This window comes from Camellia sinensis, chromosome 3 (genome assembly GCF_055761805.1).
Source record: "Camellia sinensis isolate YWXY chromosome 3, ASM5576180v1, whole genome shotgun sequence".
In the NCBI taxonomy this organism is placed as follows: domain Eukaryota; kingdom Viridiplantae; phylum Streptophyta; class Magnoliopsida; order Ericales; family Theaceae; genus Camellia; species Camellia sinensis.
The window spans coordinates 71398280-71424889 of record NC_138963.1 but is presented as its reverse complement, the minus strand read 5'-3'; the positions used below and the strand labels follow the sequence as shown (position 1 = coordinate 71424889).

Genomic DNA, 26610 nt, shown 5'->3' with positions numbered 1-26610 from the left:
TTTTTTTATGTTGGAAAATGGTGATCGGGGTTGATCCCGAGATGAATAAAATGAGTGTATTGTGCAAGTTCGTCGTCTGCCTCTTTTTTTTTTTTTTTTTTTTTTTTTTTTTAATAATAATAATAATAATAATAATAATAATGGGAGACAAGCCCACATGGGTGGAATAGAAAAAAACATGATAATTATGTATAAATAAAAGAAAGGTGAAGACAATCTGAGTGGGTTTGATTAAATAAAGAAAAGATGATGGTGTGTGCAATATAATAAAATAAACATAGATATATATATATAGAGATATTTTAAAATAAGAGAAGAGGATGATGGTCTGAGTGGGATGTTGGGTGGAGATTGGTTTAAAAAATATAAAAAAAAGGGTATGGGTATGTGCAAAAGGTGGTGGCTGTTGGTGTCATCAAGAGTGTTGAGCAGAAGCACGAGCCTTTGTCAGCTCACCATGGCACAGTCTCTGCACTTTCTACTGGGCTCTTAGTCGACACAAATCTGGAAACTTCAATTCCCTACACTTATAGACCACCTCCAGCACCTTTGCGGTATGATGCAAATCTTAGACATCCTCGAACTCCACCAAGCAATCAAGAAAGTTGTGGCAACAAGAATGATGCTGCAGTGCATACAACAGATACAGAATCTGCAGAAGAAACAAATGCCGGCAACACCATGGAAACATCGGATAATGACCTCAAGGGATCCGACTCAAGGGATCCGACTGCAAAATGCAAACGGATACTGAACTTGACCCATCAAAGGATCTGGAGGTTGAACTTGAGAAGTCCGGTGAACTTAAAAAATCCGGTGAACAAGAAGAAAAGGATGAAGAATGGAAGAGCCTCGCAAGGACGAGTCTGCCGACAAGAAACTATCGCCCACGGATCTTGATGAATACACGCTTGACAGGTTCGACGCTCCTCCGTAGCTGACGCAAGATTGAAGGAGAGACAGAAATTTGAGTAAGAGAAAGAGAGAGAGATGAGAGACGGTTAGTGTGTAGAGGTCCGGAGGGCGGCCAAGGCGAGGCTGCCGCCCGCCGGGGAAGCAGAAGTACTAGCTTCTTAAGCTTGCTCTGATACCATGTAAGAATTTATGTATTATTGATTGATGTTACAAGATTGTTGTATTACAAGATTGATTAATTACAATTCCTATACAATCTATATATAGAAGAAAATGTGGTAGTAGGTGTAGTGGAGGTGATAGTGGGTTAGGTGAAGTGGAGTGTGTGGTGAAGTGGAGGTAGGTGAAGTGGAGTGTGTAGTGGAGTAGGTGAAGGTAAAGATGGGAAATTCTAACATGTTCAATGATCACATTTTTTTTTTTAAATAACAGAAAAGTTGATGGTAAATTTGAGTTTTTAATAATATAAAATTCTAATTTTATTTCACTCTTTTAACCTTAATCTAGTGTAGTGGCCACTCTTAAGGTCAAGATCGTATGAAAACTTTATTCTTGATTATGATCATTTGGATCCTAAATTTATAAGATAATCTTTTTTTTTTCAAGATCCATTTGCTCTTCTATGGGATTGGTTCAGGTAAAGATGAGGCTATTGACAAATAGAGAACATGATGTTTTCTCTGTCATTTCTATCTATTTCTACCATACATATACATATATATATATATATATATTGGCATCGAGCAATTCTATCGTTTTTCTCTTCTCCTTTCATGTAGTCTTTTGTAAGTGACATGCTTGTCCTCTTGAAGTCATATGTGTTAAAGGTGTGGTTGTAGATGCCATGTTTGTAGAACCATTGTGTTACATTTCTCTTTAAAAGTAACCTAAATTATGATTTGAATCATGTTAGGAGTATTGCACAACATGTAGGTACATTGATTCATATAGGGGTTTAGATACCTATGTAACTATTATGTTGGTATTATGAATTATGATGAGAGATCCATTGGCCTCTTAGTCTACTGAGTTGGGTGGATGATGTGGTAGCGATCACTTTGTTATCCACTTCGAAAGCTTTGAACAAACTTTAGCAGGGCGCCAATCAAGAAGAGATTTTAGTCAGTGTCCATGGTAGATTGGTTACCCAACTCCCATTTTACTTTTGTTGACATTAGTATTCTACTAGTTCAGTTTTAGTTATGTTTTAAGAGGCATGAGTATGTTGACAATTTACATATTTGCTGAACAGCTGCTGTAATAGTGGTTTATGAAACGAATCTTATTTTATACCTAGTTATTGCATCTATAGGGAATGCTGGTCTTTGTAGTTGGAGTAATCTTGCAGTTTATAGATATCTGTATTTTACAATTATACTGATTTGAGTTCTAGATAATTGAAGAATTTGTGATTTGTGATTCAACCTATGCTTGGGGAATAGAGCAGGGGTTGCTTTTATGTTTATGGATTTGCTTTGAATAAATTTGGCATTTATCATTTAAGGGATTTAGTAGTTGAGATTAAATTCCTATGGTTGAGCTGTAAACTATGCATTTAACGGCACCCAATGCCATTATGCCATATCAGCTTTGTCATTAATATTTATATTTGACCTCAAACACTAGATAATAACTTCTTCTCCATTAAACCACCTGTTCTACTTCTCGGTTACATCTCCGGTTCTGTTGCAGAGACAGATCCCATTTAACATGCACTCAGCAACGAGAAAGTTCCAAAAGATGAGGGCTACTTTCGTGCGGTCCATCAAATTGTATATGTGGCATTTTTTAAGCTGTTTGGGAAGTGCTAAATAAGCCACCCCTTTTTCTGATTTTTATTTATTTATTTATTTATTTATTTTTGTCTTTAGTGACTTTTTATTCAAAACCATGGCAAAATTTTTTACTTTTCTAGTTTGTCTTATGTAGACGAATCTCTTTTTTTTTTTTTTTTTTTCAGAAAAATTCTAAAAAAAGAATAAGCCCAAAAAATACACTATTTTTTGTTTATTGGTCTTTTCTGGACTTTTTTTTCCTTAAATTTTTAATTTTTTCAGTTCATCTCATCAAGTAGAATCCAGAAGCCTAAAATTTTTAAAAAAATTTAAAAAAATGTTCACTAAAGATGACAATTAGCCAACAAAAAATACAAAAAAAGCAAATCCCAAACACGGTTAGGCATAAAAGTGACGTTTTACAAATGAACCGCATATAACTCAATTTAGGTTTAGACCGTAGCAATATTTATGAATGGACTTGAGAGCCATATATCGAAGGATGTCAAATAACAGGGTAAAATTTGTTATCTGAAATCCTTCCCAACGGGAATATCAATTGCGCAAGGATTGTAATAAAATGCATCTCTGACCTCTACTCTACCCTTTTCCTTTGGCCTCTCAATCCAACCCTAGTTGCCAATCGTCTAATATTTGTAAATTTAAAGATGAATCTCGTTATTTTAAATCCATTTGGCCTAATGCAACATTGAGGAATTTCAGATAGGTTTCTTGGAGGAATTCTCAATTTTAATCATAAATCCATTTAGTGTCTTTAGTTTTCATTGCAAATCTATTTCTAAAAGTTTAATGCTTTGCTTTATTCATTACCCTTTAATTTATGGGGTAATTACAGCTCAGTGATGTTTTAAAAAAATAATTATATATTGATGAAAAAATTTATAATTTTAATTGTTAGTATTTGTAAAATTTATCACTGATTTGTAATTATTTTAAAAAAATACCAATGATTTGATATTTTCCCTTAATTTAACACCTGAAAGCGCCGAATAATCAATCGATGTCCAGAATTTCATTCAACCAACTTTCTGAAATGCCAACAACCTGTCATAAAATGCGGCCAATTACAACCTCCTGCTTGTAAACTGTCATTTTCTCCTGTTGTCTAAATTCTAAGTCACAAGTTTCTTGTAACCTTTCTTCACCACAAACTCAAAGTCACAGTTGTTTGTTTTAGTGGTGTGCATGTGCTACATCAGAGGACAAGTGGCATACTTGTAGTTTGGAAAAGCGAAGTAACTGGACATCTTTTTAATTAGATTAGCAAAACCTTTACTTACTTTTGATAGTAAACAGGTTGTTGATGGTCCATAATCAGACTCTCACTTTTGTTACTTTTGAGTCTTAATGTGCACATTGCACATTGAATGGTTGGCTCTTAAATTATAAGTTATGTCAATGTGTGTAGGGAGGCAGTTTCATGATAGACATGATCACATGGTGTTGGACTGCCAACTCTCCAAAATGTTGACACCACGGGACGGTTATATCTGTGAGCATGATCTGTGTCCGTGAATTTGTTATGCCAAATATATATACTTGTTTGAATTTGTATGCATATGGAGAACAATGCTGGGTTAAAATAGAGTAATAGGAAGGGGAAACTCTGAAAAGCTGCCACAAAAGAATGGATTGACTCGTTCTTCTGGATGTTTGTTAAATAAATACAGTACTACTCTTTTCTAAGTGTCTAGAGAAGTGTGACACGGGTTGATAGTGTGTCGGGTTGACTAGAAGCTGATGTTTCTTGGGAGAAGTGTCCTATTTTCACAGGTTTACCGTAGTCTTTGCTTTACATGAAGACTTGCAGCAATATCTTGTATTTAAAATGAAGTTATTTAGTGTCAGTCCTTCCTTTTCTCAGTATTCAGGAATCCTCATCTGAAAATGTTTTTACCTGTTTGTGAGATATTTTGATGAATTAGCACCAAGTTGTGTATCATATTGTCAAATATAATACTGAATGCAGACAATTGACATTATCCCTAGTGGTTTTATTTTCTATTTATGATACGGTCAATGCATACAAGATAATTGCTGGTTCATAAGTTATACCTTAACCAATTTGAAAGTTATTTTGTTGTTTATTATGTCAAAAAGTTACTTGTTCCTGCAGATAACGTGCATCTCTGATAATATTTGACAGATATGTTTGGCAGTACAAGGTCTTATTGTTGCATTTGTATTCTCACTTGGGCGCCCTTTCATTAGCATATCAATGGTAACTTGGTTAATTTCCCCTTTTCTTTTCCTTTTTTATACTATTTCTAGTTGCTTATTGATTTTAGTGCCCAAACTTTCAGATTTACTAGCAGCTTATGTTTTTGGCGAGTCTTGATTCAGCAGCACCTTTTTCCTCAATAGGTGTAGTAATGATTCTTCTTCTCCTACTTGATAAAATAAATGACTGTTGTTCCCGTGTAGGTATAAGTCTTTGGATGTGAAGAACATTTTGCTGGAAACTGTTTCGCACCATATTTTACCCCAGATGTTGGCATCTCCCCTTTGGGTAGATTTAGGTGATCTTTTGAGGGATTATCTGAGATTCATGGATGACCACTTCAGAGAATCTGCAGATCTTACATTTCTTGCATATCGCCATCGAAATTACTCAAAAGTATGTAAGATATTTATATATAATAGCTGTTCTTGGTTTCCCTTTCCTCATTGATGGCATTTTGTATAATGGAAGACATGATATATTTAGGCCTAGTTTGGGAAGATTGAAAAAAGACAAAAAGTCAAAAAGTCACTATCCTATTTAAGTCACATCATCTTATTTAAGTCACATCACCTCTCTAACACATCACTTCAAATCCAATTCAAACCCAACTCATATTTCATAAAAAGTCAAAAAGTGCACTTATTTAGTCTTCCCAAACTAGGCCTTAATCAATTTCTAGGTATTACTTGAAGTAGTACCTTGCTTTTGTCCCAGGCACTCTTCTTTTTCCTATTAAATAAACGGGGGAGATTTAGTTGTTCACCATCTAGAATGTTTCATTCGTAAACTCAAATGAACTTAATGGATCTCTCAAGCTCTGCTCCCTTGTACCAAGATCCCCCCTGTCCTCTCCCTCTCTCTCACACACATGCACGTACTCTCATAAACACCCTGTGTCTGTAAGATTTATACGATTCCTGTTCAACAATGGTGTTCAAAGAGGAAGTGCATTCCACTGTTCTCTCCTTTTACAAGTTGCACTCCCTCTGATCTCTGAAGCAAATTTTCAATGGAAGAGCTCCCTAGCAATGTTATAGCACTAGCACAGTAATAAATGATTCATTTTCTCCTTTGCCCTTCTACACATGCTACACCAGTTGGCTTGCAGGTAGCTCCTCTTCAAATTGTCAAAATTAAGAATGTACTCCAACATCTAGACAAAACGGAAAAAACTTTGTAGTAGCCTTTGTACCCCAATCCCCTTCCAAGAGGGAGGACAACTTGTCAACAATCCTCTCCCCCTCTCCTTGTGTCACGCAGGCTCAGCAGAGCACTTTATGGAAAGATCAGACACTAAAATTCACACCCTTCTACACAGAGCCGTTAATCCTCTCTCACTCTGTCGGAGTCCTGTTTTCCCCTTACTCTCATGCATTGGCAAGGTGCTACTTTGACTAGTGCCATTCTTTGAACTCCCCCTCACCTTCCAAGAACTTTCCAACACCTATTTGAGCAAGTAACAATAAAATAAAATAAAAAATTACCTGTTCAAAGTTTTCAATGCTGGTTTAATCAGAATTCATTAATGTTTGTGTTTGAATCTTGGATTTGTGGAGGGAAATTGGAAATAAAGGTAAAAGAAAAAATTTAGCATCTAATTCTATTCTCGTTTCCCTTTCATTTTCTTTTCCCTAGCTGTTTTAATAAAAAATTTCACATCACCATGCTAAATGATCTTTCTCTTTACATAAATTTCCATATTGAGAAAGGGGATGATTCAAATGTTCTATGTAACTTGATATGGACATTAGCTGTGAGTAATTGCTAATTGGAGTTGAAATTACTTTAAAGCTTCTCCCTTCTTTTTTTCCCTTCATATTTTTTTTTTTTTTTGTGTGTGTGTGTGTGTGTGTAAACTGTGCATCAAGGTGATGTCAATAAATAATTGCTTCTGTTTTGTTGTAAACCCTCTATCTGCTCATGCTAAAAAGATGTGTGTTTTGTGTTACTAGAGCCACTCTAGATATTATCAGGATAGGACTCAGCCATAGTACCTTCATGTATTCATTTCAGGTAATTGAATTTGTTCAATTTAAAGAACGATTACAACACTCTGGACAATATTTGATGGCAAAGATTGAAGCACCCATTCTACAACTAAAGCAGAATGCAGATAACATTAAAGACGAAGAGGTATTTTTTCTTCTCCTTTTTATTTTCCCCTCCACTTGATTGGGACACAATGCTTGGTTTGGTTTGTTTTTTCCAGTAAAGATTTTAAAGCTCTTGCTATTTATGCTACTATATAATGTTTATATGCTTAACAGAGGTTTATAATTTATTCATGTCCTTATAGTCTGTCCTTAAAAGCTTGAAGTGTGGAGTTCACTCTTTAGAGCTCTCAAGTGAGACTGGATGCAGATTTTTGTCCTTCAATGAGGATTTGCAAATACGGCCTTGGTGGACGCCAACATATGACAAAAATTATCTTCTAGGTCAGTATTGTATTCACCTCATTCCAATTTTTTTCTTAATTGCAAATCTTAGATTTCAACAATGTTCTTTTGGCACAGAACTTGTGCTAGTCTGTTGATCCTTCCCCCAAACTTCACCTCACAAAGATGTAGAGAAAAAGTTTTATGAAAAGATGCCTGGTAAAACTGGATGTTAGAATTAAAATATTTGCATCTCTTTCACAGGAAATCTGCTAAATTTTGTGGATGGTGTGTGTGTGTGTGTGTGTTTCTTCAAATTAAAAATTACATTTTCTTTCCTTTTTTTGATTGATTAGGCTAAATTGGATTTTTATCCTTGATTGCAGGACCATTTGAAGGAGTATCTTACTGTCCTAAAGAAAATTTGGTATGGAAATTTAGTCCTTAACATCATACCTCAAATTTTCTGTTTGGTGTTATGGTGAAGCGTAAGAGGTGTTCTTGAAATATTGTTTAATAATTTAGTAGGGGAGTATTACTTTCTAATGGTCATCTTCAACTTGTTGGATTCAACTTATTGTTTAATAAAGGTTTCTTCTTCTTCTTCTTCTTTTTTTTTTTTTTTTTTTTTTTTTTTTTTTTTTTTTCACTAGTAAGCATAAATTGATCCCCTTCAACTTGATGGAGTCTATAGTGGGACTGTTAAACGAGTCTATTAGCTGCTTGAGCTGAGTCCATTTCAAGTTACATGCTTGGAGAGCTTGTGGTCTGTTTGGCTGAAGCAATCCTGTTTATCAACTCAAATTGGAAAATTGCTCATGTTTTTAGGCTGTCAGCTAGTCCTTACATTTCTGTTCTAGAATCTGTTTTTAGAAATTTTCTGTGTGCACTTAATTATGTGTATCTTACTAGAAGATGTTTTATCTTGCTACATGCCCGACTGTTTTAAAAGGAGTGCAATTTCTGTATTATTGCTTAATTAAGGTTATTCTTATGTGGTTGTGTTTTTATAAAGCTCAGAACCTTCGTGAAAGTAATCTAGTGTTAATGGAATAATGTATTTTGCTTGTGAGTAATCTAGTGGCCTGGTTTGGGGTGTATCAAAAAAGCTAAAAAGTCAAAAAGTTACAAAAAAAAGCAAAAAAGTTATCGCTATTCACAAATTAAAAATATTAAAAAATTAAAATACATAATATTTTAATCAAACAAAATTTACACAATTTACACAGCTGAAATGACCCTGTACTACCGTGAGAGGGAAAAAAAAAAAGAATTACATATATAAAATCACTAAGTTTGACGGGAATGTTGGGCCTGTGGGGGCTCACCACAGGTCCCGTTTTAATAATCCAAACCGTTTAATATGTAGAACTTGTCCAGAACTATATGCATGTAAAAAATCACGTTGATCTGAAATCGGTAACTACATGATCAAATTAGTTTTGTATAAAAAATGGATGGTGTTATAGTTAACAGTTGACAAGAAAAACTAACACGATAAGATAGCTATTGATATTCAATCAACTTGATTCTTTACAAGCATATAGTACTCTACAAGTTCTACACATTGAACGGTTCCGATTAGTAAAACGGGACTCGTGGTGGCCCCCATGGGCCGAACAACACCGTCCAATTTATGCCCGAAAAGGAGAGAATCAATCTCCTACACTATACCTTCTGCCTCACTGCCCTTCTTGCTTCCGACCGTGCGGGCTATTCCATCTATAACTTTCCCTATACACTTATTTATACAATTTTTTAATACACATTTTTCCATAAAAAGTCAAAAAGTTAACCCAAACATCTATATTTTTTCCCTCAACTTTTTAGTCCAAAAAGACAAAAAGTGCACTTATTTAGGACACCCCAAACAACTCCGTAGAATAATGTATTTAGCTTGAGTGAGTTAATTAAAGTTCTATCCTTCATATTTGAACCTTGCTGCTGAAATCCTTCGATGTAGAGGTTATAAGAAATTTTCTTTTCTATGATATCTTTTATACTCAAATTCGAATCACAAAATAGATGTTCTTACGTCTATTGTACTGATGCCTTGCATTCTTGTTTTATATTTCCATGCCACATTTGGTTTGGAAAGAAATTCAGCATTGCATGCTAATTTCTTGTGTTTTGTGGCAGCAACATCACATTAAACGAACTAAAGCAAATGTGCCAAAAGCTATTGAGAAGAGATCCCTTCTTCCTCGGATGATATATCTGTCTATCCAGTGTGCTTCGTCATCCCTCAAAGAAAATATGGCAACCAATGGTTCCATGTTTGACCCTAAAGTCTCCTTGGAGCTAAAAATTCTACTGGAACGCTATGCAAAATTATTGGGATTTCCTTTCCAGGATGCAATAGAAGTGCTTTCTGCAATTTCAAGTGGCAGGAACTCTTCAGAGGTATGATTTCAGCATCAGTTTCATTTTGTGCTTTTCTTGCTATCGGTCTAATTTTTTGGTTAGTGATAATATGTTCAACGGTGCAAAAAGGGGATGCAGCCTAGTACATGCTAAAAGATCACTATTTTCATTGATAACACCACACCCATTGACCAACCTCCCAAATTATGACCATATTTCCCAACGACCACCCTCTTGCACAAACACTCTCCAAAGCAAATCTCCACAACCACCTCCCCAACAAAGCCTTTTTGAACTGCTCTTGAGTTTTGAATACCAAGACCACCAGCCCCTTTAAAGCTCCCTCATCAAAATCTGAAGCCTTCTCACCACATAAAAATGGATAGTGAAGAGAGAAAAAGTAATCTTCGGTGTAATTGTTACATCTCTACAATTTTTTATTCTTTGGAGTAGATGCACGTTCATTTTAGAAAATTGGCTTCCTGTTTAAAAAGTTTTCCAACTTGGGCAGGCTTTGAGCTCGGACCTGATTGATTGGATGAACTTTGCCGTGTTTTTGAATGCGTGGAACATCAATTCAAATGAGCTCGGACCAGATAAAGATGCATGTAGACCTGTTTCTTTGCACATTGTGAATTCTTTGCTCGAGAAGTGTATCCTAGAGAAGCTTAGATCAATGGGACCGTTAATTTCATCACCTGGCAGTGATCTTCCTTTATTAGTGCAATTGGTTACTGAACCTTTGGCATGGCATAGTCTTGTAATCCAGTCTCGTGTCCGATCAGCCCTTCCGTCTGGAAAGAAAAAGAAGAAAGGTGGGCCTGCAGAGCCGACAAACTCCCAACTGTCTCAAGAAATCAGGGATTCAATCCAGTCTCTATGTGCTGTGATAGAGGAGGTTGCGAATTGGTTAAGAGAACAAATTAAGAGTCCCCTCGATGGAAATGTGGAAATCATACTTTCCTCCCTTGGGTTGAAAGAACAGAATGAAGGGCCCGGGAAGGTTTTCCAAATTCTACAAACTTCAATCTCGTCCATGAATGATGTAGAACTCGGTGATCGGATCTCCCAAGCGTTGAAGTCTTGGAGTCATGTTGACATTGCTAGAAAGATAGTAACCGGGCAGTCTACTGTACTGTCAGAGTTTCTCCAGATCTGTGAATTAAAAGTTAAATCATTACAGGCGCTGAAATTGCATGCATAGCAAGTTTGAAAGTGATCATTGATAGTTACACAAATTCATGCCTTGTTTGTGTTTTTTTTATTCTTTATCGCATTTCCTGGGATGATCTCGTGCCTGATGGTTGCCTAGAATGGTGTATGGTTGAGTGTTTGCACTTTCTGTAACGGTTATTATTTTAAATTTTTTTAATTTTCTTTTAGAATTAGATTTTTTGTTCAACGGTGTACACTAAATAAACATGGGTTTTCTTCTCTGAGTGTTGACAATTGCACAACTGTCTTGTAATATTAATTCTTTAACCATAGATTTTGGTGTATGTATTATTCAATTTTTCATGTTTTATGGTGGTCGTTAAAGTGTTAATTTTCACATCACTTGGAGGATATTGCGATCACTAGGTAAGCTGCCCATTCTTTTTCTCTATTTTCAACTTTGAAGGACAAAAACGAAGATTTCTAAAATGGAGTAAAATATTTAGTGGTTCTGACCAATTGAGCCAAAGCAGGGCATGCTTTTTGAGAAAGTGAGCTCTGACAAAGTGGAATTTTAGGCTCCTCTTTGCTGAGTTAGTTGACTATGGTTGATTGGGATCATAGAGCTCGTTTGGGAAGTTGGGATTTGAGATTTTTTTGTTAAAATAATTATAAAAAAATAAAATAAGTTTTTTAACTTAACAAAACATTACATTCAACCTATAATCATTAGATTTGTTAAAAAAGTTAAAAAGTTCTTCTCAAATAAGATTTTTTAATTCTAAATTAACAAAATCAAAAAAGTTAAAAAGCCAATCTATTTTCCAACCGTGTTGGATTATCGTGGATTCCCCAATAAGAGGGAGGTTGGACCAAAGAAATGAGGTGCTTCACCAAGTGTGATAAATGAGGTCGTGTTTTATTGTTGTAAGGTCGGGTTTGACAATTATTGTTATTATTATTTTATTTTTTTACTTCTGTTTTTTTAGAACTAAATAATTGATGTGCTTAGTAATTGTTAATTTGTTTTAGCATTTTAGCTAAAAACAAATATGTTTTTGTTTTTTGATTTATTTAGCCAAAAAAACAACTTATCAAATGGAGCTTGAGTGCAACAACTTCATTTCCTCTATTTCCTCCCCAATAATACTCCGTTTGTTTGAATAGAAAATATTTTCTAAATATTTTTCATATTTTTTGGTGATTGGTATTAATAGAAAATAAAAGTCAACAAAAAAAATATTTCTTATGATCAATGAAAATTAAGCCTAGACAAAAAAAATATTTTTCACTTTTTAAAAGACAAAAAACATTTTCTGAACTAAAATTTTACTAGTATCACCCTAGTACTGCCACCACCACAACACCATCACCATGCCACCACCTGCACCTCCACTTTCATCCCACCACCACCACGAAACATAAAAAATGTTCTCTAAAAACATTTTTTGAAAAAAAAAATCGTAAAAAATATTTTTCTTCCCAACAGACAGCATAAAATAAATTGATTTATGATTGAAAAAATAACCATCAATATAAATAATTAAGAAAAAAAGGAAATACCATTAGTAGGTTTTTTTTTTTTTTTTTTTATATATTTTGCGAGCAGAATGTGATCTTCTTCATAGAAACAAACATGGTGGAAGATGCAAGTGTGTCTCACTTCATCTTCATCAATCATCGTACTTCAAGCAAGTCAAAAAGGAAGTAGATTATTAATGAGGGTGCTATTTTGTGCAACTTATTATAAATTAAAAGTTGATATTCTAAATGTAAAAGTCAAAAGCACATCCACTACAATTTTCAGATTATCAATTTTTTTAATTTATTTAAGTTGATTCTCCTTAATAAATTGTAAAAAGAAACTGCATCAAATAATTTGACACAAATTGCAAGAATAAAAAAAATTATAAACAACTTAAATAAACTACACAAAACAGCCATTTCACAACTTGACCTCCACTCTTTGACTATCAAATTAACACTACTTCGATTTTCAGAAAATGACCCCATTTGGTAATGAAAAATGTTTGAGGGCCACAAAATCAATGGCTCAAATAGCTCAAAACTGTCAAAACGACGTCATTTTGTGCCTAAAACGACGTCATTTTGACAGTTTTGAGCCATTTGAACCACTGATTTTATAGCCCTCTCCCATTGCTGTTAATTTAATACATTAGACGGCTCAACAGGCACATCAAAAACAGTTCTTGACCCAATTTACCAAAGGTAATAGTTGGTTGTTAGACCAATGCACTTTCATTGAAGTCAAGCCTACTTTTTCTAAAAAATATTTCTGTTGCCACTGCATTCAAGCCTACCATTTGTCTTTTCTTTTTTTGGTAAGCACATTTTAGTCCTACTTATATTCCTACCTAGCAATCCCTTTGTCAAACATTTTCACTCTTTGATGGACTATCTTTTACTAATGTTCTAAAGCCTCATCATTAGTGCTAATAATAGTTAATGTTGTGCCCATTGTTTGTTTGAATTCAGATGTTATCATGGTCCAATCAATGCTATTGTTCAAGAGATTGTTGATGTAAAAAATATTAACCAGGATGTTTGTGGGGTTTGTGCTAATAAAAAATGCTAGCTCTATGTAAAGCAAGTTTAGATATTGTCCAGAGATTGGTGTATGACTAGTTTGGCTAACTGAATTTTCTTGCAACTGATTGATGTTTATAGCAAAAACTAAAAGTCCAAAGAAACTAGGGCTAATAGCAATAAAGAAATTTCTAAGAAAATGGGTTTAAGCTGCCATGGCTCTGATCATAAGACGCTTCTTATATAGATAGGGGGGTATCGTAGGACTAACTTATAAGACATACATAGGACATGGCTAGTACAATAGTCACATGAGATTCTCTAACAACCAACAATAGAACAAATACTAATGTTTGATATGGTTGGCTTGCTAAATATCTATCTTAATCGTTGAAATCTTGATTTCCACATCTCTAGATGATCTTGTGATTTTTGTACTTTTTGGCTTATTATATACTTGTTGATATGTAGTGTTGAACTTTCTAATGTAGTTAAATGTAATTTTTTTGGTGCGGTGGAAGGGTGGGAAGAACCATGACCTTCCTAGTGAGAAATGCAAAATGTTTGAGGCCTCCATAATGCTCCCATAATTATACTCAGAATGATGTGATATGATATGTATTAATTTTTAATTTGTCACATACTCAATGATAGTCCAACTCCCTTGACATATCATTGTAGGTGAATTTGTGAGTTAAAAATGTGAATCTCTAGCATTGCTCGTGAGAAATATAGGTTCTAACTATTGAAGTAACCACAATAATTAATTAAATATCTTATTTGATGTAATTCTCATTATATTTAAAAACCATCTTCTACATTGACCCCCCCAAAAAAAAAAAGGAAAAAAAGAAAAGTAAAGAAAAAAGTAACATCTGATTGGCTGACATCACAAAGTGCCCTTCTAGCCCATGAAAAGTACTTGTTCATTGTCTGGAGTTTGTGTATAAGCAGCTCACCCTTATAATTCCTAACTCTATGGTTACCCATAACAAAATCTTCATTTGTTTAACCAATTGATAGAGCTAGTGGGTGCACCAAATCCTCTTTATGGTTGGACCAAGTTAAGTTGCCTAAGATTTTCAACCTCCTGGTTGACCAAGTTGTTTATTCCCTCCTAAGTGCACCATAAATCACTGCTCAAGCACAAAGTCGAACCCACAACCATGACTAGAAAAACAACTCGAAGTCTGAGGAGGAGAAGATAATGGAAGCTCAAAATCTCCATGTGAGACCATGGTGCGGTGTCATCTTCCCCAGCCTTGCTCTATTTGCTCTCATAGCTTCTTTCGCCAATGCGGAAACTCAATACCATGAATTTGTTGTACGTCTTCTTCTTTCTCATTCTTCTCTGCAGCGATATTGAGTAGGACATTAACAACCTCTTGCATTGACATAGGTTCAAGAAACACCAGTGAAGAGGTTGTGTACAACTCACAAGATAATTACCGTCAATGGGCAATATCCAGGGCCGACATTGGAGGTCTGGGATGGAGACACTCTCGAAATTAAAGTCACAAACAGTGCCCGTTACAACGTCACCATCCACTGGTAATCGTGTATGATTGTTGTTGTGTTTGTATGGTTGATAGTTAACTTGGTATATTGATAAAAAATATTGGCCACTATGTATTTGTATTTTGGACCTCCAATACCATTATATATTGGCTGATATTATCCGATACGGACCTATATTTAATTGTATAGCCAACATCAATGTGTATCCTACCGTTATTTAAAATCATCACAAACACTATTCATCAGGCATGGAGTAAGACAGAGGGGAACGCCGTGGGCAGACGGCCCTGAATATGTGACTCAGTGCCCAATCCAACCAGGAGCGACTTACACATATCGTTTCATGATCGAAAATCAAGATGGAACGTTCTGGTGGCACGGTCATAGCAGATGGCTCAGAGCTACTGTTTTTGGAGCACTCATTATCTACCCTAAATTGGGTTCCTCGTACCCCTTCCCGCAGCCAAAGCTTGAAATCCCTATTCTTCTTGGTAAATACCTAACACAATTTGTGCTTACTAATATTAAGGAACCAATATAACAGTCACTGACGATGATGAACAGGAGAGTGGTGGAACCAAGACCCCATGGATGTCCTAAGACAGGCGATTTTTACAGGTGCAGCTCCAAATATTTCTGATGCATACACGATAAACGGTCAACCAGGAGATCTATACAGATGTTCCAGCACAGGTTTGTAGCCAGTCCTGACCCTCATGAGTACTACCCTCAATCTAGCATTAAGCAGCTGACATATATCTAAATTACAATGTAGATACTGTGAAATTCTTTGTGGATTCTGGTGATACAATTCTTCTCAGAATCATCAATGCCGCACTAAATCAACAACTCTTCTTCACAGTAGCCAACCATCGACTCACTGTTGTTGGTGCTGACGGTGCCTACATGAAGCCTTTTTCAACCAGAACCCTCATGCTGGGACCCGGTCAGACGACTAGTGTCCTCCTCACTGCTGATCAGACCCCCGGACGCTATTACATTGCTGCACGTGCCTATGCCAGTGCCCCCAGTGTACCATTTGACAATACCACCACAACTGCAATCCTTGAATACAAATCCGCCCCTTGCAATGCCCAACTAGGGTTTCCCTTGAAACCAACCTTACCACGACTACCAGCCTACAACGACACAGCCACTGTGACAGCATTTACAACCCAACTTAAGAGTCCTTCCAATGTCGAAGTCCCCACTCAGATCGATGACAACTTATTTTTCACAATTGGGTTAGGGTTTGTCAACTGCAACCCTGGGCCCCAATGTCAAGGGCCAAATAATACCCGTTTTGCAGCTAGCATGAACAATGTGTCTTTCATACTTCCAAGTAAGGCCTCTTTACTCCAAGCGTACTACCAAAGTATACCCGGTGTCTTCACCACAGACTTCCCGGCTGTTCCACCAATAAAATTTGATTACACGGGCAATGTAAGCCGTGCATTGTGGCAACCTACCTTTGGGACTAAGCTCTACAAAATTAAGTTTGGTTCTAGAGTACAGATTGTGCTACAAGATACAGCTATCTTCGCAACAGAGGACCACCCCATGCATATTCATGGACACCAATTCTACGTTGTTGCACAAGGCTTTGGTAACTTCAACCCTACAAGAGATAATGCAAAATTTAACCTCGTTGATCCACCACAGAGAAATACCATTGATGTTCCTGTTGGTGGATGGGCAGTCATCCGATTTGTAGCTGATAATCCAGGTAATATGATTGTAATCAACATAATGATTCAATATATCTCATTGGTTGTAAATTCCTTAAAAGTTTAGTATTAAATATTTACCTGGTCCAAAACAGGAGTTTGGCTGATGCACTGTCACATAGATACTCATCTAACTTGGGGTTTGGCTATGGTATTCTTGGTTGAGAACGGAGAGGGCGAATTGCAGTCCATACAACCTCCTCCAGCAGATCTCCCTCTATGCTAAAATCATCAGATATCACAATCAATGGCTACAAAAAAAGATGGGAGTTTTCACTAGTCCAGGTCTTAATTTGGCTTCATTAAGCAGAAGATTTGGCAGGCTTTGCCTAAATGCTAAATTTTCCACGCCTAGAAAGAGTTGGCTTTCAAATTCATAATTAGTAACCTCAATTTCAATCCAATATTCTTATAGTTATTACTGCATAATAAGTACCTGATATTTTCATCCTCCTATTGTTCCTGCTATTCTTCTTTGCTCCTTTACGACACCTATGAAGCTTTTGAAACAGTGCAATGCAAAGGCCACCAAAACTCAAAACAAATAGGGGAATAATCGAAAGCTCAAATGGATGGCTCTACATTATAGGTAAATGATGATCTCAAACGGAGGAGGGAATTAAAGTGAACATTCAAACCTTCAATTAAGTTATTGGAAACAGGTGTACATAATGAGCCAGGTCTAGTTAAGTATCACGCTAAAACAAGCTCTCTGTATAATTGATCTTGAGTTCAACTAAATCAACCCCCTACAAGTTTTCAGGTAGCACTGACCGTGCTAAATTTTGTAAAGAAGAAACAAAATAGAGAGGAAGAACAAAGCTAACTGGCTGAGTTATCCATAAATATATACATGGACAGAAATGGCTCCATTGGCATGAAACCATGTAGAGGCTATGATTTGAACATAAAAAAGTGATCACTGGATAGCATATAAAATAAAAGCTCTGAAATAGAACACAAAGTAAGCTCCAAATCATTTTTGGAAGCCCAAGCCTCTCATGAATTAAGCAACAAATTTCAGACAACGAGTATCATTGTGTATAGTCTGGCAACGGATTGCACAGAAGCGCATTCCACATCTTACGCATGTATAGTTAGCAGTAAATCCACAAACAGTGCAGAAATGGCGGCGGGAGGTGGAGCTTGGAGGGCCCACAGCTGCTCTTAAATACGAGGGCACATGAGGAGGCAAAGATTCCAGGTTTGCCTATTTTTAAAGAGGGATGACCAAAAATTATCAGTTCCATCCAGTCTCAAAGGAAACTAGAAGCCAAAAATATAAATGTGAAAATGAGAAGTCACAGTTCTATTTTTACCTCGTTCACAAGTTCCAGGAATGTTCTTGGGGCCTTCTTCGCATTCTCAAGTGCTTTTGCCTGACGGGTTTTACGTTTTGTGCTTTTTGACTGCTTCCTCATATATGCTGGAAAAACACACACGCGCACACACAAAAGATGTGTAAAGAAGAAAAATAGAGGAAGACAAAAGCTAACAAAGTAAGCAGATTCATGCAAACACTGCAAGAGGGTCTTAAACCCCCAACCCATCAAGACATGATGACATGCAATGGAAAAAAAAAGGATGAAACACACAAACGAAAAGGAATGAACTCAACCAGTAAACTGATATTCATTTCATTCTTTTTCTTAAAAGAGAGAGGAGGAAGAGAAAAGAAAGTATAATTGCTCCAACTTGCGGACATAAAGGAAAGAATTTAGACCACTGTATCTTGGATTGTAACCAAAAAACCAATGCACCAGTCAGACACCAAGCAACTTTTCTAATTATGAGAACAATAACTCTCACACCATAACTCATCAATAAGTTCAGGTCATTTCTTTGTCCCTTGTTTCCTCTGCAGTTCTAGCTTGTTCAAATTGAACTGAACAAGACAGATCCCATCAGAACAAACCCTGTTTTTAATTGACCATTCAATTACATTTAAAACATTTTAAAAGATGAGAATGTATCTTTCCATATGAAGTGTTGCAAATTGAATTTTTTCTTGACTAACCTAGAAATGAAATCAAAACATCCCAAACAGCTTGCATTAGACCCTTCTAAAAGAAAGGAGGGAAAATCGGATTTCAACATGGCTAGTTAGTCTTTTGAAATCTTTTGCAACAATGATGTGTTGCAGACAAGGTGTGCACTGAAAAGATTGAGAAAGTAGTAGTTTGGATTTTAAATTGTCAAAATCAAAACCAAAATGGTTGCCTGGTTAGGAATGTGGAAGTACTGGCTGTTGCTAAAGAAACGGTCTTAAGAAAAAAAACAAAAAAATCCCATGCTTGCCATAAAACTAGACTACCAAAAACCAAAACTTATCTGAAAGTGAATATAAGGGCATTTCCAACCCTTGACTCAAACCTATATCAAATTCAAATTTGGGTAAAAATCACAGAAAACACTCTCCACTACCGACTCAAATTTATATCAAATTGAGTTTTATTCTTTTTTCTTTTTTTAACCCAAATCAAAGGCGACTCAAATGATTACTCAAAATTTTAAGGACCAATTTGTAGCTTTCAAATTTACCACTCTACCAATTCGAAAGTTTTACTCAAATTTAAATTTATGCTCAAATTTGAGTTTGTCCATTCCATTGGAGTGCCCCATATCAAATAAAGCTTTTATTCAAATATTTACTCAAATTTAGGTAAATTTTTGAGTGAGGGTTGGATATGGCCTAAGACATTGTTACTAAAGTTGTTGTGTTGTGGATATACATGAAATGAAACACATGGAATAAGCACTTCCTAAGCAAAAATTTAAATTAAAAAAAAAATGATAGGATAATTAGTAAAGAGAGAAGAAGAAATAATTGAAAACAGACCTTGATCATCGTCGTCAAGAGAAGCATCATCATCTTCATTAATCTCTATCATCTCTGCCCCTGCATTATCATTCTCCAAAGCTTCAAGACGAGCAAGAGCTGCCTGAAAGGTTAAAGATTCCAAAACTTTGAATTAATCCCCACTCTTACAATTGATTTCATTCGACCATTATAAAACACTTAAAAGATAAGCGAAAATTGAAGTACTTGAGAGGAGGACCTGTGTTCGATTGTCGTTGCTTGCAAGAGCAGCTACCATTTTTGGAGCAACCTTGCGAGTTCGGCTCGACATACGGCGAAGTGGATTGCTAGTATCCTCGTCCATTGCTCTGCAATTAGAAACTTCAATTAGGACCAAAAATCTTCAAATTTCACCAGGAAAAGAAAAGAAAAGAAAAGAAAAGAAAATTCTAGATAAAGAAGAAGAGAGATGACCTAAGAGTTCAAATTTCAGCTGGCAGTGGCGGTGCCGGCGGCGGTGCTGAATCGGCGGTGGTTGGCCCACGGCGGAGGGTCACCTGGGCTGCCTTGAAGGCCAAATCGAGACGAGGCAAAGACTAGGGGCCTCAGTTATGAAAGAGATGAGGGTTTTAGGCCGTGTTTAGGGTTTTAGACCTTCTCTATTTTTAGGGATTTAGAGAAAAATTTAAAAATAAATAAATAGAACGTGAATAAATAAAATTTATTAACCAAATATAAAAATATTTTATTATATATAATTTACATCTCTAATATAAATATAAATTTTAATATAATAATATGTTTTATGTCAGTAACAACTAATATAGTATTTTTTTTTATCTAACTTTAAATAAAAATTAACATAAAAAACCAAACGCTAAAAAATTGTGAAGCAGAAACAGACAAAGCCCAAGTTTATCCATGAGACCATTAAAAGCCCAAGTTTTACAGGGTATACATGTTTGGGTTGGGCTATAGGCTTTTTAGACGGTAGGGGCTCAAACCACAGCATTCTTGCAGATCAACTTTGCAACCATGGTTATTGGTCACTATTACTATACAGGATTGTAGGCCGGTGAATATTCATATTGGGCCTTTAAAAAATAAATACCAATCTTTGACAAAAGCAAATTTTTTTGATGGGTTGAGTTAATGACTTAATGGTTGAGACACCTTTAACTATGGCCTCGTTTGGTGTAACTGTTAAAACAATTAATAGATTATAGCTTAACAGATTATAGATTATGACTTTAATCAGAAGTTATTAATCTGTTTGGTGTAACTGTTGGATTATAGATTTAAGTTGCTGAGTAGTGTTTGTTAAATAAATTGTGAAATAGCTTTTTCAATTAATTTTTATTTTTTGTTTGTCTACATTTCTCATAAAAAATAATAATAATAATCTATGTTCCATTTGAGTCTTTTTCTATTTTTAAAAAAAGAAAAAATAAAAAAATTTAAGAGTATAACCATAAATTAACATGTCCACAGCAGAAGCTGATAATCAGAAGTAAGGGGTGAGCAGCTTCTCAGAATCAGTTTTTTTGAGTTAAAATAAGCTATTAGAATCAGAAGTTATTTGAAATAAGTTTAACCAAACAGTCCAAAATAACTTTTTCAAAGCTAAAAGCCATAAGTTGGCTCTGAAAAGCTGAAACAAAGACCCTCTATATCTCTCGCTTAAACAATTGTAGCAGTTGTGACACTCATTGAATTTGCACCCTTCCCTTCTAACATTTCAAATTATGAATTCTTGTCATGTTTTATCTGAGCAAAGATTCTATCTTTGCATTTTCTACTTCACTTCTTCCTTGCAATGGTCAACATTCATTTTAAGAGAATTTAATGATGTAGATCCTTCCAAAAAAATTATTTTTTAATTTTTAATAAAGTAATCTGAGCCATTAGATTCTTTTAAGATGAATCTTGACCGTTGCAAGGAGAAAGTGAAGTAGGGAATGCAATGAGAGGATCCTTGCTCGTTTTATCTTATCAATTTTGGTTTTAAGGTTTTTTTGTTGGCCTTCTCAATTTGCTCATTTCAGACAATCAATTCCTGGTGTCCCTACTTGGACCTATTGTAGTTGGTCTTTTTATCTGTTTATTTGATCCTTATAATTTTAATTGTTTTAATTTTACTCATGAATATTTTATATTGTCAATTTAATTCAATTGATAATGTCGCTGGTGTGGAGTGCTCTTGGCCATAGATTTTTGAAATGTGTGGATAGGAAAAAAGCAACACGTATAAAATTTGGTCGAGACTCGCAAAATGTCACGGAGTCATGTACCCCAGTAGATTTTGGCAAATTTCCAACATTTAAGCATTTAATTTTGTGATTTTTCCACTTTTGATTTTTATGATTTTGACTAGATTTATTTCAAAAAATTTCTTTTTCTTTATAGTATCCAATTTTTTTGGTAATTTTCTAATTTTCTTTGATTTTGTTGTGTTAATCAGAAACTGACTTTATTTGACAGCTTCTGAGTTAGGTTAGAATTTTCTTATCATAAATAATGATTGTAAGTTGTTCGGTTGATAATAATTAATACAGTTTCGTTAAGAGAATTTTCTTATTTTTCCTATTACTCTCATAATTTTCAAATTCAACAGAGTGATTAAAGAGTTGTGTTTTTCTTGTTATTTTAGATTATACTCTTCACGTTTGTTGTTGCATTAGTCACTTTACAAGTTAGACAAAAATCAAGGGGTTCAAATAGTCCATTCACTCCCCCACAAAGTGATTGAGATTTGAAATAATTCATTCCCTTTAGAATAAAACATTTTGCCTTTTATTTTTTATCCATTTTCTCAAACAGATGTTATGAATTAAGCTAAACTGACACAACCTAAGAACTTAAATGTAAAGTTTGATACAATGCCTCTGTTTGGCAAGATGGTTTTCGGGCTTTTTTGGCTATTTTAGCCACAAAAAACAAAATAGGCTATTTTAGCCATAACAAACAAAACATCACATCCAACCCATAATCATTACATTCTTCTCTCACAAAAAAAGCCAAAAAAGCCAAAAAGCCAAAAAGCCCTTCCCAAACCAAGCTTTTTAGCCCAGGCTAAAATAGCCAAAAAAGCCAAAAAGCCAACCCACTTCCCAAACGGAGGCAATAAAAAAAACAAACACAATCGACAAATTATAAAAAATCTTAAGTGTAATTTTCCTCTTACAAATCTAAGATTCAAACAATTGTGTCATTGAATTCGTAACATTCTTGCATTTGGCTTTACTCCCAATTTCCTTCCCCACTTTTAGGGCACGTTAGTTTGGGATAGACTGGATAAGGGAGAATTGTAATCCATTGGACTGTTAATCCTGGATACATAGGGACAGAGGATGTTGCCGTACGTGCTCATGGAAGTTTATCCCAGACCTCTTTTGATGATCCAAACCGTTCATATTGTAAGTTTCGTCAAATATATTATCCATAAAAAAAAATAATAATAATTGGATATATGTAGCCCAACAACAAAAGCACATTTGTTTTTTAAAAAAATAAACGGTTAACATGGTTTTAATAATTTTTTTAAAAACAATTAGGTATTGATCATAGGGTTACGATTGTTTGATTAACTTAATTTTTTGCAACAATGGTATGCTTGATGAACCCTATAATAGCGATGGTTAGGATCATCAAAATAGGCTGGGGATAAACTCTCACAAGCCCTCACAGTAGGACTGCTATGCCTTTGGGCACAACAGCAACCCAGTTCTCAAAAAATGAATATCTTAGTAAATCCAATATTTTGTTAAAATATTATGAAAAATAATAAAAGACTATTGTTTATTAAATAATAGCAATAATAAATCAGTCTTTAATATTTTATTTATTTTGCTAGAACTTTTAAAAAATTAAATAAATAAAACATCAATAAAAATTAAATAAATTTATTTTATTTTTTAATTGAGACTTTTAAATTTTATTTTATTTTATTGAGTACAATATATAATAAAACTAAATAATTTGTCTATGTGATAGTATTTTTTTTTTTTTTTTTGAATCTTTACCCCACTATTTGAAAAAATTTGTATTTGTATCCCATCATTTGAAGTAAAAAAATAAAATAAAAAGAAAATTAAAATATATGTACTTAGAGGCCTAAGCGTCTTTTTACAAGTTAATCTGATTATTATTCCACATTTGTATCCTACCACTCTTAGGACACAATAATCCCACGTATGAAGGGCATGAGTTCGGTTGGTCTTCAAATCCGACTTATAAATTTTTAATCAAATAATAAACTTATCCATGAAATTCTATGTTTTATTGACTATAAGCCTATTTTAGGAATTTAGTTAAAAGTCGATTTTTTAACTTTTTAAGTTACATCATATCTCTATTTTGTTTTTAAAAAATATATATACAAAAAAATAAAAATAAAAAACTTTTACTCTATTTTTCAAAATAAGCATATATTTCGAAACTGTCAAGAAATGCGTAGGTGTAATCCATTGACACCTTAAAAATGCAAATGTGTCATTGGTTAGTACGGGTAACAAACAATACGTCTTGTTTGAAAATATATTATTTTAATAATTTTTTAATTTTTTAAAAAAGATATAAAAAAATAAAAAAAGTAATATAATAATTTATAATAATATTTTAATTTTTTAATTAAAATATGTAGTTAACAAATAAGACCTATTAGTACAAGAAGGATCCTAAGCCTCTGTTTGGCAAGTTGGTTCATGGGTTTTTTTGGTTATTTTAGCTACAAAAGACAAAATAGGCTATTTTAGCCATAACAAACAAAACATCACATCCAACCCATAATCATTACATTCTTCTCTCACAAAAAAAGTCAAAAAAGTTAAAAAGCTAAAAAGTCATTCCCAAACCAAACTTTTTAGCCTAGGCTAAAATAGTCAAAAAAACCAAAAAATTAAAAAACTAACTCACTTCCCAAACGAAGCCTAAATAATACTAATTTGAGTTAAACTTTGTGTGTTGCGGCTAATGATTTGTGAACTACACACAATAGTTGTCCCTTAAACTTGGTCAACATATTTGACCCAGCTCATCTCCCCAAAACTCCAACAAGATCCCATCTGACCTGTATCTCAGTGTGTCTTGCTGTTCCAGCTTGTCAAGAATTAGGGTTGGTTTGGAGTGTCTTAAAAAAGTGTATTTTTTGTCTTTTTACAAAAAGATGTGCAGAAAAGTAGAGAGGTGATGTGATGAAAAAAAGATAAAAAGACAAAAAGATAGATTATATAGTAGATGCCAAACCAAACCTTAGACTTCTAACCCTAATAGCGGGCCTCAATTCAGAAACTTCTAGACCTATTGTATCCCACTAATACTGTAAACTCATAAAGACTAAAGTAAATTACTATTCAGGAGGAATTTAAAAATATTACTACACAATAGATTTTTTTTTTAATGATTTTAATTATTAATATTTATAAAATTTATCATTTTTTGTAATTTTTTTTGAGACACCACTGGTTGTAATTCACCCTAAAGTTATTTGAAAAAATATATATTTTTTATCATGAATATGATCCATATTTTATTAATTTTAAATCTATGGTATCCCTTTAGAAATTGGGATATAGTTTTACAGTTCATAGCCTTTTTTATTCTATCCCCATGAGTTTTTTAACCGTATAATAAATAAAAATTTCAAAATAAAAAATTGATTTTGAGAGTAATTTATTGAGTATTGCAAAAACAAAAATCTTAAGTTCCAAAATTTCGTTCAATTTTTTACCATGTATAGATTGACACTCATGGATAGGTAACGAGAAAGAAATAATTAATACTTAGAATTTAAGTGATGGGTAAAATAGATGACTTTTTACAATGTAAATTAATTGAAGAAAATAAAAATAATGCGAAAAAATTAAATAAACAATGACATAAGAATTTTTACATGATTTTCACAATATGAGGTATGTCTATGAGACAGTAGCCCGATTTCATTATCAACTAAAAGTTTACGAACGATTACAAATGAGACATAAATCACTACTAGGTGAATTCTAAATAATCACAAATAAATAGATAAAAGGCCCCATCACAATAGATGAATGAAAATTTTTGAAACAAATTGTAAAAGATCCAAAATAATGAACCAAAAATATAACTCCACCGAAACCGTCCAAGCAGCCACGAACCAAAACAAAGAAATTTCGAAGCTCAAACAAATCAAAGCAGCAATAAATAGTGCCAAAGTCTTGGACAAAATTACTGCCAAATACACACAACAGCACTACATCAAATTGAAACCCCGAAATTGATATTTATGTATATATATATATATATAGAATAATGCTTGGGATCCCATTTTGGGAGTCACCCCCTCACCCCCTTTGCCACGTGGCAGGTGGTGATTGGAGGAGTAGGAAAAAAAAAGAAAAAGAAAAAGAAAATGTAACTAATGAGAGAGAGAGGGGGTCAAAGGGGATGGGGGAAAATGGGGATGAATCATTGTTAAAAATATAATATCAATATTAGTAGCGCACACAATAAATATTTTGGATTTCTCAAAATTAAGAACATACAAAAGTGGCCAAACAAGCAAAGACTAGTTGATTTGATCAAAGATCAAAAGGTGATCTTTTGAATCGTTATTGAATTGCTTGCCGACAATAACTTTTTATCCCCAATATTGGAGTACACATATATAGGCTATGCTTTCGTTTGGTTGTGTTTTGTAAATGTGATTTGAGAGTATGAATTTTATTTTAAATTTGTGGGTTGTAGAATTATGATTTGAGTATAGAAAATTTGTTTGGTTATGATTTTTAAATAGAGTATTGAATTGTGTTTTGAAGATATATTTTGAATTAAGTTTTGAAAGTTTGATATGACATTTTAAAGGTGAAAATTTATTTGGTAATATATTTTGAAAATAGTTTTCAAAACTTAATTCAACCAATAATTTGTCATCAAACACACAACTCATATATCGATATCCATATTTTTTATTAACAATAATAACCAAACTATTTTTAAATTACTGAAATTAAAAATTGATTTTTTTTGTCAATTAATTTTTTATTTTGTAATTTTTTTGAATAATTGTTTTTTTGAAATAATTTTTTCATTTTAAAATAAACCTATGTCAATTATTTTCTGCCAATTAATTTTTCTATCAATTCATTTGTAAAATACGTTTTTAATTTTTTTCTAACATTTTGTTAAAGTCAACAACTTTTGAACATATATA

At 34.0% G+C, this 26610-nt stretch overlaps 3 protein-coding genes across 3 annotated transcripts in view; 2 read left to right on the top strand and 1 right to left on the bottom strand.

The window, feature by feature from the left end:
• LOC114266735 (N-terminal acetyltransferase B complex auxiliary subunit NAA25) overlaps window positions 1–11192 on the top strand; it is a 28786-nt gene extending 17594 nt beyond the window's left edge. Inside the window, exons 13-19 of the mRNA XM_028207656.2 lie at window positions 4858–4932; window positions 5136–5328; window positions 6949–7068; window positions 7232–7370; window positions 7697–7737; window positions 9450–9713; window positions 10186–11192. Of these exons, the coding sequence (XP_028063457.1) occupies window positions 4858–4932; window positions 5136–5328; window positions 6949–7068; window positions 7232–7370; window positions 7697–7737; window positions 9450–9713; window positions 10186–10878 (1525 nt within the window). The 3' untranslated portion in view covers window positions 10879–11192. The remainder of the gene's footprint in view (window positions 1–4857; window positions 4933–5135; window positions 5329–6948; window positions 7069–7231; window positions 7371–7696; window positions 7738–9449; window positions 9714–10185) is intronic.
• Window positions 11193–14296: 3104 nt separating this feature from the next.
• LOC114266733 (laccase-12) lies at window positions 14297–17069 on the top strand. Its single transcript, XM_028207654.2, has 6 exons — window positions 14297–14700; window positions 14776–14927; window positions 15141–15385; window positions 15459–15587; window positions 15670–16620; window positions 16717–17069. The coding sequence occupies exons 1-6, from the start codon at window positions 14584–14586 to the stop codon at window positions 16845–16847; spliced, it is 1725 nt and encodes a 574-aa protein (XP_028063455.2). The 5' UTR covers window positions 14297–14583; the 3' UTR covers window positions 16848–17069.
• Window positions 17070–17425: 356 nt separating this feature from the next.
• On the bottom strand, window positions 17426–20114 carry SEF (HIT-type Zinc finger family protein). Its single transcript, XM_028207655.2, has 5 exons — window positions 19896–20114; window positions 19681–19789; window positions 19461–19563; window positions 17941–18047; window positions 17426–17831 (listed from the first exon to the last, which is right to left on the bottom strand). Exons 2-5 carry the CDS (start codon window positions 19783–19785, stop codon window positions 17628–17630), a joined length of 519 nt encoding a protein of 172 aa, XP_028063456.1. The 5' UTR covers window positions 19786–19789; window positions 19896–20114; the 3' UTR covers window positions 17426–17627.
• Between the last annotated feature and the right edge of the window lie 6496 nt (window positions 20115–26610).